Here is a 13,962-nt window from a genome sequence, read left to right on the forward strand (position 1 = left end):
CTCCATGGGTAAATTCCCCCCCCCCTCCCTCCCTCCCTGCTTTCTTCTCTCTCCTTTGCAAAAGCCCCTCCTGGACTCGGGTGAGTCTCCTCTCTCTTCCCCCTGAGGGTGCCATGGGGAGAAGGGGGTCCCAGGGGGGCAGGGAGGGGGCGTGGGGGTCCCTGCTCAGATCATGCACAGTGGGGAGAGACCCCCAAGTCAGAGAGCAGGGGGTCCTCCTTTGTCCTCTCTGCCAAGCCAGGGAGGGGGGGGGGAGATCGCAGGAAATATGCATCTCTGCTCTTCCTTGGGATCCAGATGCTGCCTTCATTTTGGGGGGAGGGGGCTTGGGGTCAAGGAAATAAACCCCCTTCAGAGGGAGGGGAAAGTCACCTTTGTGAGCAGAGGCTGCAGCCAGAGGGGAACATTCCCACGTGGGGGGAGCACAGGGAGAAGAAAAGCCCGCCTGCATCTGCAGCAACACAACTGGACCACTTCCTGTGTCCCAGATGCAACAACACATGTCTCTCCCCCAGATCTCACTCCCAAAGACACACTCTTCCATGGTCTCCCAAGACAGATGGATGCCAACCAACCAACATTCCCTCCCCTCCCCCTCCTGGCGCCCCTTGAAGTTGGCTTGAGGGCAGGGGGAGGGGCCACCCCACCAGATGAAGGGAGAGGAGGTCCTTCCATCTGGAAAATGGGAATGCTAGCAAAGATTTACTTGAAGATGAGTGCTGCATTGATAATAAAATTATTGTTTTATGGAATTGCCCCACTTACACAAAGATTAATTCCCATAGCTCAAATACACAAGAAAATTGTTACAGAAAAGAACAGAGCAATGTGTAGAAAAATATCATCTTTATGCTCCCTTTTTCTCGTAGGATCCAGTGTGCTTTGAAGACGTAGCTGTTCCTTTCACAGAGGAGGAGTGGGCTTTGCTGGATCCTGACCAGAGAGCTCTGCAGAAGGAAGTCAAGGAGGAGAATCCTGGGATCGTGGCCTCTCTGGTAAGGCTCCCTGCTGGATCATGAGATCAGTTTTGAAATTCCATACAGATCTCTGAAGGACAAACCTCCTCTATTTTGAGGTAGCCCCATAGCGCCACCTGCAGCATCTGAGATGTTAACACACCCACAACTCTCCTGGAATGTAAAACTTTCAATAGGAGATGTACCGTATTTTTCGCTCCATAGGGTGCACCTGACCATAGGGCACACCTAGTTTTCAGAGGGGGAAATCAAGGGGGAAAATATAACCCCCCCCCAGCTCTGCGCACAGCCTGTGCGCTTCTCCCTGCTTTTGCGGGAGGTGGGGGAATTCCAGTCAGTCCCTTGTCCCTCCTCGGGGAAAAGCCCCCAAGAGCTGCATGCTCTTTAAAGGGTGCGTGGCTCCTGTGGGCTTTTCTACGAGGTTGGAGAAGGGAACTGATGCGGCCAGTCAGTCCCTTCTCCCTCCTGGGGAAAAGCCCCCAAGAGCCGCACGGAGCTTGGGGGCATTTCCCCCCTGCCCCCCCCCTGCATTCGCTCCATAAGACGCAAACACATTTTCCCTTGCTTTTTAGGAGGGAAAAGGTGCGTCCTATAGAGCAAAAAATACGGTATCTCCTGTTCTGTCTGGGAATATGCTTCCACCAGTCTTCAAACCATGAGGAGGCTGGTCTGAGCTGCCCAGACTTTCTTCAGTGTAGGCTTCAGAGATCTTAGGGCCATAGAGGTAAGGTAAAGGTAAAGGGACCCCGGACCGTTAGGTCCAGTTGTGGCGGACTCTGTGGTTGCGGTGCTCATCTCGCTTTACTGGCCGAGGGAGCCGGCGTACAGCTTCCGGGTCATGTGGCCAGCATGACTGAGCCGCTTCTGCCGAACCAGAGCAGCACATCCTCTCAAATTTTCTGTTTTCCTTTCTGTTTCTGTCTGTTTTTGGTTGAGCAAAGAAATGACTGAGCTTGGAGATGGAGCGGATTCCACGACTGAGCCAAATTAAATCCATCCCTGGAACGAGCCAGGCTTTTTGAATCTCCGGGTCCCATAAATACGTTAGCTAATACCAGCCAAAAAAGGCAGTAACTCCCCTCCCTTCTTCCTCTATCACAAGCAGTCATTTGCATTGTTCAGTCATTTCAGCCTCAATTTCTTCCTCAGGCTAGGATTATTATTATTATTATTATTATTATTATTATTATTAAAGATATCAGGAAACTTGATGAGGAATTAAGGGGAAAAACAATGTTGACCTGGAGTAGTTACAAAATTAATGTTCTCTCCCCAAGTGCCACAGACCCTCCTCCAAAGAGAGCTTCTCTAAGAAAGCCCAAGCAAAAATTACTCCATTTTACGTGAATAAGGAAAATGAGGAGGTGGCTAAGAAACAGCAGGAGCCAGATCCTATTACTGACCTTATAGGATCTCTCAGCAGCTCTAAGGATGAGCAGAAAGAGGTTTGGGGCCCAGGCAGCTCAACTGCTAAGTCATCTCTGGCACTGAGACCAGGAGCTCAAACGACTCAAGGCCAAATTCAGGCTAAACAGGTAGAGGAACTAATGTTAAAAATTACAAAATAGTGCAACATAAAAAAGTTGACTTTAAAAAACTTTTTAACCTGCTTGAGTGTAACTCTTGCTCCAGACAAAAGACTTTAGAAGTTTGTACTCTACTGGAATCTGCACACCAGATCCTTATATCAATATGAAACGATATGCAAGGTTATCAAATGCTCCGCTGTCCAGTCAGAAGCCAAAACCAAACCAACTAGGGGGAGGGTTTTGATAAACAAGAATTGGAAATGGGCGCTGTCTCAAAATAAGCTACTTCCCTCAAGCTACCCTAAGCCTTTGGGAATCTTGTCACAAGAGGAGCATAAAGTTTGTGAATATCGTGTATAAGCACAGAGAATATCTAAGGAGTGGTGTATCAGTGTCAAGATTATTCCAAAGTGTGGCATCACCAGCTCCTCTGCTTCCACATTCAGCAACACCTCCAAAAAGTCCTCAATCCAAGGCAGACTATTATCCTTTAGTTGACATATACTTTGGAGGTGACAATCCTGACTAGCCAGCTGACCTGGACCCCAAGGAACCCCCTAACTCAGACAGCCCTGGGTCCTTGCACTTGAGAAATCTAGGGAAGGACCTACTTGACAGAACTGAAAAGAATTGATTGCATTTCTTGTGTGCTCTGCCATAAGTAGCCCAGAATGAAATATTCTCCAGATTTGACCTCTGACGTTCCTGCCTAATGAGTTTGAAGAAGGAACACAAGGGCTCATGCAAGTAGAACTTGACCCTTTGTGCTCCAGATCCAGCCCACCAGATATTCCACCGTGAGTTGAATTTATGGGCTGAAAAGCCACCTCCTCCCACCAGCAGGTCAATGAACCCTCTTTCCTACCAATTGGAGATGAAGAGCTTCCCCAAAGATTTGGTCCCCATGCAAGAGGCAAATATGGCCACAACACCTGCCTGGCTTGCGATGCGACAGCTCAAAGATTGTGAACTGGGCTCTGCATACAAAGAACCCAGCATGCAGTCACCTACAGTACATGTACAGTGGTACCTCGGGTCCCATATGCTTCAGGTTACAGACTCCGTGAACCCAGAAATAGTGCTTCAGGTTAAGAACTTTGCTTCAGGGTGAGAACAGAAATTGTGCTCCAGCGGCACAGTGGCAGCAGGAGGCCCCATTAGCTAAAGTGGTGCTTCAGGTTAAGAACAGTTTCAGGTTAAGTATGGACCTCTGGAACGAATTCAGTACTTAACCTGAGGTACCACTGTAATAGCTACTCTGCTATTTTCTGCCCATGCTCTGGGGTTGCAGTTTTCAGGCTTGGGGACAGGGTGGTGACTGGTTTTTGCACCAAGTTCTGTTCATAAGCCCCAATGAGTTCAATGGGATCAACTCTCAGGTCACTACTGGACAGACCCTGCCATCCTTACGAAGTGGGGTGATTAGCAAACAGGGGAAACTGCAAGCACTGGAGATGTTTAGAAATGGGGATTCTGTTGGGAAGGGGCTGCCCCATTTGGGCTTCTCCAGGGGCAGGAGAATATCTAGCGCAGGAGAATCCCTGCAGGGCCTCTGAGGCTCCCTTTGCTTCTTCCTCTCTCCCAGGACCCTCCAGCTTGTTTTGGCTCCTTGACTCCTCAGGAAGGATGAAAGAGACGGATCCTGCAAAGCTAGTGAGGATGGAAGGGGGAAGATGGACGGTTGACCTGGTCCGGCTGTCTCCTGCATCCCTCCCCACAACCTCTGAGCGTTCTCTCCCAGGGGCCTCTGAGAGATCTGGTGAGTCCCAGGGGAGGGGAGATGGGGACCTGGATGGATGGAGCCAGAGAGGAATTGGGGCTTCCTCAGCTAGGGGGTGGGGGGGAGGCAGGTGAATGGAGATGGAGAAGGGGAGCACCTTTTCGGGCTCCCCCACCTGCCTGCCTGCCTGCTCCTTTGTCATCTGCAGGCAATTTGAGCTAGGAATAGGTCACAGCTCCCCGGCCACCGCGATGTGTTGGCAGTTCAAAATGTCTAAAACCAGTTCTGTGATCTGGATGCCCTGCCAATGTCTGACAACTCACTGATCCATCGCGCAGCACTGGACTCCTTAAAGGAACCTGATCCTGCTGTGCAGTGTGAACTCAGATGGGGTCTCCGTGTGTTGCCTTTTTCTCTTCTTTTTGTTTAACTTTTATTAGCTTTATAAAACAAGGAAGATAGGAATAATAGATGTTACAAATATGTAGGCTGAGCCTGTATATCTCAAACATAGCAGAATAAATTTGCAGGAGTATCTATAACATATAGTTCATCATTAGTGGTCAGTGTATGAGTTCTGGGTGCATGAATTGCTTTCAACTGAAACAAAAAAAGGGGAAACAGGAGAGCACAGAGAACATTCAACATCGCAGAGCCAAATGCCTAGACTGAAGCTATTGTGGCCGTTGTGCTTAGATTAAGTGAGTAATAGTCATTTTTCCTCTTCTGTTACCAATGAAACAATACAGAGTTGGTCTCATCATGAAAATGGGAGGGGGGGTTCAAAGTGAAGAAAGAGATTTACATATAAATTTAAATATTTTTCTGTTTTAATTTTTTTTAATTATTATTATTTTTATTGGTTTTCACATATTACTTTACAATACAGATGTACCAAAGCCAACACCTTTTCCTCCCCATCCCCCCATACATTTGCATTTCTATTTCCTCAATCCATCATATTATCCTTTTCTCCCTCCTCCCACTTCCCTCCGCCCCCACTCGATTTCCTCCACATTATACAATTTACAATAATCTTTGCATTCTACAACCTTCTCAAATCATCTTCATATTCTTATTATCTTTCCTTACTAATTTTTCTTCCATCCAGTACTTCACATTTTAACCTAGGCATATTAGCATTTCTTTCCTTGAGCAATATTTTGCCATATATTCATCAAAACATTTCCACTTGGTTGTCAAGCCTCTCCTTAAAGACCTCCAAAGAAGGAGACTCCACCACACTCCTTGGCAGCAAATTCCACTGTCGAACAGCTCTTACTGTCAGGAAGTTCTTCCTAATGTTTAGGTGGAATCTTCTTTCTTGTGGTTTGGATCCATTTCTTCTTATAGCAGTTAATTTTGCCCAAATTAAATATTCATTTAGTTTACAAATCCATTCCTCCTTTGTGGGTATATGTGGGAAAATGATTGCTTGTACATAAGAGCATGAGCAAAGTTCTTATTGTTGCAAGGTGATTTCATAGCAGGAGGCATCGCTTGGAGCATGATCAACGCGTGGACAGGACAGCTCATGCTGTCCCAAATGTTTGGCCCACGTAACATAGCTTGATCAACTACGTGGCCTGGTGTGATGGCATGGCGTTGTTCTTATCTGCTGGCTGAGAAAAGGTTGCCTTCCTTGTATTTGTATCTTTTTGAGTTCACACAATAAAATGTGGGCTGCAGCCGCTGCAGCAGCAACCAGAATTCTTCAACCCATCTCTGTGTGAGACTGATTATTTACTGATGGCGAGCAGGTTCTCGTCATTTGGTGCCCCGTGTGACTGACTTCGGACTCCACGTTGTTTCGCATCGTCCAGCGCTCACCTTGTCCGGCAAGGGTTCCAGACGCGTCTTTCATCCACTTCGGATCCCCGGTGAGTGCTCCCGCTCCTTTTGCTGTTATGGGGCAGTCTCTTTCGGCGCCACAAAAGAAATTTTTTGATGAACTTAAGTTCCTTACCAGTAACAACCTTGTTGTACTTGATGCCGACCTCAATGCGCTTATTCAAGCTTTGGACACCCACTGCCCCTGGTTTCCTCAGAATGGCACTTGGGATTTAAAAGACTGGGAAAAAATAGGACATTTTTTCCACAACCATCCTCAAATTGATGTCAAAGTTTTGCATGCCTGGTGTAAAGTCTACAAAGCTATTTTCAGCTTAACTCCTGCGAATATTCTTTTGGCTGCTGCGTCGGCTACTTTACCTACCCTCCCGACTCCCACATTGCCTTCTTCGGAACCACCGTTTTATCTATCTCCTAAACCGCCGGACATTTCTCCTTCGGCTCCTCTTGTCCCTCCCCCGCATTCTTCGCATTCTTCGCTTTCTGCGCCTCCCGTTACTACTCCTCTTCAAAAATCTCTCCGTGCTGCCGCTCCGTTGCTGGCTTTTGATTCTGGCACTCCAAATCTCTTTCCTGTAATTGTTCCTCCCGCCCCGGGGGGAGGCCCAGCCCGGCATGAGCAGTTTGATTTGAGATTCATAAAGGAACTGTATTCCTCTGTCAGGGACAATGGCTTGCAGTCACCCTATACGCTGGGACTCTTTGGCACTCTTTTTCAACAGAATCTGGTACCAGAAGATATTAAATTGCTGGCCCGTACTGTTATGCAACCCCATCAAATGATTTTGTTTATTCAAGCCTGGCACTGGGCTTGTCAACGCCGAGTTGATGGAATTCGCAATAATCTCAACAACGCTGCGCAGGCTGCCCACCAAGCCGCGATAGCTGCTGCCGCTGCTGGTCCTGCACCCCCAGCTCCAATAATGTTAACTCATACAGATGTTCTTAATGGCTTAATTGGTGAAGGTAATTTTTTTAACATCGCCCAGCAGATGGCTCTTGATCCCATGTATTGGGAAGCCACTACCGCCGCCGCCCAGGAGGCCTTGGCCTCTGTGCCTGATGATAAAAATGAGCGAGATGGCCGTTGGGGAAGCGTTCGCCAGGGCCCCACAGAGCCTTATGGACAATTTGTCGATCGCTTGTATAACACCCTTAAGCGACAAGTTCAAGACGTGGCAGCCCAAGTAGTGATTGTACGCCAGCTTGCGTTTGATAATGCGAATGAGGACTGTAAGCAAGCGCTACGCCCTTTGATGACAACTCCCAATATAGCCATTGCAAATATGCTTAAAGCCTGCCAATCGGTGGGGACTGAGACGCATAAAGCTCGCCTTTTAGCCACAGCTTTGTCCTCCACCGTGTCCCAAAATCCTGCAAAGGATAAAACCTGTTTTGGATGTGGCGAAGTGGGCCATTTTCGTGCACAGTGCAGATCTACCACACTGCAACGTCGCCCCAGCACAAAGTGCCCCATTTGCAAGAAGGGTTTCCACTGGGCCAACCAGTGCCGCTCCGCCACGCCTCAGCAGGGCCAGCAGAACCAGCAAAACCAGCTGACGGGAAACCGGCAGTCGGGCCCACCCCAGGCCCAGGTTCAACAATAGGGGACCCAGCGCACTCTCCGGTAACCCCACCTCTGGCTTGACCTCGCCTCTTTTTGACTCAGGACCTACGCTTGCCAGTCCCCGTGGTGCCACATCAAGTTCGGGTGTCAGTGGGGGCTGGCTTTTCTTCTTCAGCACAGTGCCTTGTTTTTCCATTGTCAGAGGTTTTACAGCAAGGGATCCACCTTGTTCCAGATATTTTACACGGGTTACAACAAAATGACCCCTATGTGACTGTCTTCTCTGATCGCCCGGCGCATTTGCAATCTGGCTCTCCTATAGCAAAAATCATATGCATCCCAGGGTCAGCCCAAAACCATGACCCTCTTGTGGCTGCTACCTTCTCAGTCACGGAAGAACGCCCAAAGATCCAGATGACCCTTGGGGGCCGCACGATTGAAGGGGTCTTGGACACGGGGGCGGACTGTTCCGTGATTGCCGTCAAGGATTGGCCCCCCGCCTGGCCCACCGAACCAGCTACCACTGTTGTCGGCGTTGGAGGAGTTGCCTCAGCCCGCCGCAGCAGACATCCCATTTTGATCCAAGGCTCCCATGGCTTCAAAATGACCATTTTACCATTAGTTCTGGACATTCCTGTCTCCCTTTGGGGGCGAGATACCACCATTTCTACAAATTTATGCTAAGGGCTGCCCCTGCCATGCCCAAGACTGTGCTTTCTCTCTGCTGGACCACAGACACCCCCGTGTGGGTACATCAATGGCCCTTGCCTAAAGGAAAGCTTGCAGTGGCAGCCCAGTTAATTGCAGAACAACTCGAACTGGGGCACATTGAACCTTCCACCAGCCCGTGGAATACACCCATCTTTGTCATCAGAAAAAAGGCATCTGGGAGATACCGTCTTCTCCAAGACCTTCGAATGCCAGTGATGACCTCCCACCTAATCTCAACCCGCACTGCAGCTGGAGACATCGCCCCATTGACATGCCCTGGATGGAGTCACCTTCCACAGCTGTTCCAGTGTTTCCTGGCACGTTGAAAGGCCATCTTCGTCCCTACCGCATTGGCCCCCCTTTTCCCTGGGAAGCCACTTCAATCACCAAATATCATGACAGTTTTGCTGCCTCTTGTTTGGGAAGTGAGCCTGGCTTTGAAGGATGCCCTCGCTATACTGGCATCGCTTGGGTTTTACCCCCCAGATCTCTTCTTCTTTTCTCCTCCCTCAGGAGTCCTGCCCCATGGTGTGTTCCCCTGAGCATGTACAGAAAGCTGTCTTGGAACTATTGTGGACTCTTGGCAGGAAAGGGGGTGAGGGGGTTTCAGTGTGTTTCAGTTGTTTCATTCTTGTGCTTTGGCATGGTTCCCGGACAGAAAGCAAGTTGCAATGTGGTTCTTTAGCAGGGCCTGAGAAGACAATGGGCTCTGTTCTCTACCTTGTTGCAATCTTTTTAGTTACAGCAAGCGGAATATGCTTGGCTAGTGCCTTTTAGCTGCTGAGAAAAAATAATCAACAAAGAAATGTCAGAAATAAGAGATGTAGCGCTTAAATTTTTTTATGTTTTAGATGTAATCCTTGCTTCCAAAGGTGGAGTTTGTGCCTTGATTCATTCTCATTGTTGTATGTATATATCTGATCAATTGACTAATATCTCTGCTACTATTGATTATATGGAACAAATGATAGCCCATAATCCTTTGAACCCACCCGAAGGTTTTGATCCATGGCAATGGTTGTCGTCTTGGCTACCTAATAGAACATGGTTAAGAAAACTTTTGCTAATTGTAATTTTGCTTCTTACAGGATTCATTGTGTTGTGCTGCTGCATTCAATGCCTACCCTCTTTGTTTGCCCAATGTACTGCATGGTGGTACAAACCACGACCCGCCACAGGAATGACGAGAGGAATTTATGTAGCAAAATATAAACGTTTGGGCAATGAAATTTATGATTCTGATTAAGGGTCCCTCTTATAATATAAACAAGAAAAGAGGGCATGTGGGAAAATGATTGCTTGTACATAAGAGCATGAGCAAAGTTCTTATTGTTGCAAGGTGATTTCATAGCAGGAGGCATCGCTTGGAGCATGATCAACGCGTGGACAGCTCATGCTGTCCCAAATGATTGGCCCACGTAACATAGCCTGATCAACTACGTGGCCTGGTGTGATGGCATGGCGTTGTTCTTATCTGCTGGCTGAGAAAAGGTTGCCTTCCTTGTATTTGTATCTTTTTGAGTTCACACAATAAAATGTGGGCTGCAGCCGCTGCAGCAGCAACCAGAATTCTTCAACCCATCTCTGTGTGAGACTGATTATTTACTGATGGCGAGCACGTTCTCGTCAGGTATAGTTTGTGACTTCCACCGAGCAGCAATCACTATTCTAGCAGCTGCACTTGTGGAATGTAATGGCGTCCGCCACACTTTCCTGTGCCAACTCTCGGTGCCAACTGTGAGCCTTAAGGTGTCTTCCTGGCTCCAAGCCGAGTTTCGCAGCAGCGGTTGTGCCTTGGGTGGGTGATAAATCCAAGGCTGCATGCAGGCTTCTTGCTCATCTAAGAAGTCTTTAATCATTGTACAGAAATACATCATAAATCAACTCAGAGATCGAGCGGACATCTACTTGGCTTGACAGCTAAAAACGAAAGTAATTCACACACAAAGAAAGATTCCCGTATGTGAACAAAACCATGCCTCGGAATGTGAGACGTCACACAGAACTGTTTAACCCTGTAAGTTCTGATTCTCCTCACAGTACTTGCATATAGAAAAATTCTTCCCCCACCCCGTGGTATCTCTTCCAACTCTAAATCCAAGGAGATATGTCTCTGGTTTCTTTGTTATTGATATTTTCAACATCTTCTTTAGGTCTTCGTGTACTACTATCCGAAATTTATTAATTTCCTCACGCCTCCTCCACATATGTGTTGTTGTTCCTATTTCTCCACCACATCTCCAACAGAGGTTGGATTTCAATTTGTATATCTTTGCCAGCTTAACTGGCGTTAAGTACCACCTATAAAACATCTTTACAAAATGTTCTTTAATTGTATATGAGGCAGTAAATCGTATATCCTCTCACCAGAGTTTCTCCTATTGCTCTAGATAGTGTTAGGATATTTCTGTTCCACCTTAAAAGGGAGCAGGCTATGTGAGTCACAGAGTCTGCGTATTTCCTGTTCACAGGATGTTTATGTTTGCTATTGCTTTCGTTTTCTCTCTCTGTGCCTGAACGCGCTAGCAGGCGGTCATGTTTTTCTTTGTTCTGACCAACGTTCAATAAACTTTCTAAATTATGCTCTCCTGCTGTGCAACTTTTGCTGTGTGAATTCTGCTAATAGAGTGTGCACCAGCCTAAGAATGTGGCAATCTATTTCTGAGGCTTCGTGTCGCTAATTGCTGATACTGCACGTCTACGGGGATCGATGGATGTCCGGAGTCCGGCTGGAGGCAGTGACGGTCGATGTCTCCCTGGCAGTATCCCAACAACAGGTTTCGGGCCCAGATTCATGGCACTTACAGGAGAGTAAGACTGCGACAGACTGCTGAGGAATGTGGAAAAGCAAAAGAGGAGGCTTTTCTGTTGGGCCGAGTCTTTGATGTCCGGCAGGGCTTAATTGGCCTGGGAGCCGAGCCAGAGGCTTCGTGATTAATGAGCTGCCAAGATAAGGAGTCTTTGAGGTAAAGAAAGAGACTCCGGCTCCATACAAAAAGGGGGAAATTCGTGGAAGGGAAATTCGTGGAAGGGAATTTGGGTCGACCTTAGAAAAGGACTTAATATTTATAAGAAAATTGGACAAGTAAAATTTGGCCAAGTAGTAAGAATTAATTTTAAAAATAACAATAATATGCTAAAGAAGAGAGATAAGAACCTGCTGAGCTAATTATTGGATTTGGGATGTATGAAGGGGGGGTGGGGGGAAGTCAGGGAGTGGGGTTAAGAAAGTAAGGTTATGAAATTATACATGTTTTGTTTTTGTTTTCATCTGTGTGTGTTTTTAAAATGTGAAAACCCAATAAAAATTACTTAAAAAAAATTAAAAATGAAATGGAGTTTTTCCAAGCCTCTGAAGCTGCTGAATGCCCAAAGTTAAATGGGAAAAATTATCAGACCTGGGCAAAATGGCGTGAGAGTTTGCTGCGTCAGTATGGAGTGTGGCATACTGTGTCTGAAGCCCCTCCAGTTCCTCTGACTGATAGATGGAGGGCCCAGGATTCACGGGCCATAGACCTAATCGTCTTGTCCGTCTCTCTGGAGGAAATAAAAACGCTAGCTGGAAATACGACTGCACGTAAGATGTGGAATGCTTTGAAGAAAGCTCATCTGCCAGTCATCCCAGCTCAGAGTCTGAATGCCCAGAGTGTGAATGCATCGGAGGTCCTGGCTGTTTCCCAGAATGCGAATGAATGCAGGGATGCTGAGGGCACCGGTTGCAAGCTGCAGGGGGAGCTGACTGTGATGTCATCCCAGGCAGCATTCCAGCCTCCAGGGGGAGCCAAGGAGTCGGCAGCTGAGAGCTCTGTTTCTCGTGGGAACCAAGGTCATCGCCTTTGCAGAGGCCGGAAGGCCAGAGGTAAACAGAGCAAGATGCCTGCAGATGGCCCGAAGCAGAGGGAGGGTGAAGAGCCCACGCCTGTGGAAAACAAGGTTTTGTTTGCTGGCACAGCTTCACCAAAGGCTAAAGGCAAGTCTGATGGCCAGGAGCAGGGGGGCAAGCAGCAAAAGCCCACGCCGGTGGGAAACAAGGTTTTGCTTGCCAGAAAAGCTGCTCCAAAGGCTAAAGCCAGGTTTATTGTGGACTCTGGCGCTACCCGCCATTTATCAAAGGATAAGCACCTGTTTATCTCCCTCAAACCTCAAGACGGAGAGATCCACCTGGCTGGTGGAAGGACGTTGCAAATTGCAGGAAAAGGGACTGTGAAACTTGCAAGTCTGCACACTACCATCAGAGATGTACTTTTTGTTCCAGGTGTGGCAGACAATTTGCTCAGTGTCCCACAGCTGACTGGGCGTGGTTTTGAGATTTCCTTCAAGAGGAACGTCTGTGTCATCAGGAAAGGCAAAGAGGACATTTTGCATGCAAAGTTTATAGATGGTTTATTCTGTATAACTTATGATGACAATGCTGTTGTGTCTAATGTTGATTCTTGTGTTGCACAAACTAACAAGGTTCTTCATGCAGGATGCATTCATGAAGCACATCGAAGATTTTGTCACAGGTCTTGGCAGGCGCTGGCCAAGATGCCTGGGTTGGTTGAAGGTTTGAACATCAAACCTTGTAAGTATCACATGAAATGTGTATCTTGTGCAGAGAACAAGGTGAAGGTTGATCCAAAAGGCAAGGAGTCTAGCAGGCAGGCTTCTAAACCCTACCAGCTAGTGCACGCAGACCTGGTTGGTCCACTTGCGCCCTCTTTAGGAGGAGCAAGGTACTTCATGGTTCTAATTGATTCTTTTTCTAGGTACATTCATGTGTTTATGCTTGAGCAGAAATCGCAAGCATTCCCTAAGTTCAAGGCATTCTGTGCTTGGTTGTAAAATGTTCATGGTAAACGTATTGGCTGTCTCTTTACTGATCGGGGCGGGGAGTTCACTTCTCAGCAGTTTTTTTTTTATTATTATTATTATTATATTTTTATTAATTTTCCAACACATATTAAACACAATACAATGCACTATACAGAGACAAACAAACACATAAACACACACAAATATAATTTCAAAACCTTCTTTTCATAAACATTGCTTCTCCGACTTCCCCATACCTCCCCTTTCTGCATCCCTATTTCCAAATTTCTTTCAGCAAATCCTGACTTAATTTAACTAATTACTCTTTTCCCCCCTTCTCTCTTACCTAATCATTTACAGCTGTAATCCTCTTTTTTTCTCTAACCTCGACATTTTAGCACTCATTAATTTTATAATCATTCTTAGGATAAACTTTAAATTTCTTCCAATCTTCCTCCACCGTCTCTTTTCCTTGGTCACGGATTCTGCCAGTCATCTCGGCCAATCCCATGTAGTCGATCACCTTCATCTGCCATTCTTCCAGAGTGAGTAGTTCTTGTGTCTTCCAATACTTTGCTATAAGTAGCCTTGCTGCTGTAGTAGCGTACATAAAAAAAGTCCTGTCTCTCTTTGACACCAATTGGCCGACCATGCCCAGGAGAAAAGCCTCTGGTTTCTTATAAAAGGTACATTTAAGTACCTTATTCATTTCATTATAGATCATTTCCCAGAAGGCCTTAATCCTCGGGCATGTCCACCAAAGGTGATAGAAAGTACCTTCAGTTGCATTACATTTCCAGCATTTGTTATTGG

At 46.9% G+C, this 13,962-nt stretch overlaps 1 protein-coding gene across 3 annotated transcripts in view; it reads left to right on the plus strand.

Moving 5' to 3' along the window:
• Window positions 1-13,962, plus strand: part of LOC307209506 (uncharacterized protein) — a 267,574-nt gene that overhangs the window by 145,532 nt on the left and 108,080 nt on the right. For 2 of the 3 annotated variants that reach the window (XM_079964618.1, XM_079964619.1), the window contains one exon: window positions 4,092-4,265. In XM_079964618.1, coding sequence (XP_079820744.1) covers window positions 4,092-4,265 — 174 coding nt within the window. Of the gene's footprint in view, window positions 1-3,462; window positions 3,963-4,091; window positions 4,266-13,962 lie in introns of those variants that run through there. The other variant, XM_079964620.1, reaches the window with a different exon arrangement.

Source organism: Podarcis cretensis, assembly GCF_951804945.1.
Source record: "Podarcis cretensis genome assembly, chromosome: 2".
Taxonomy (NCBI): domain Eukaryota; kingdom Metazoa; phylum Chordata; class Lepidosauria; order Squamata; family Lacertidae; genus Podarcis; species Podarcis cretensis.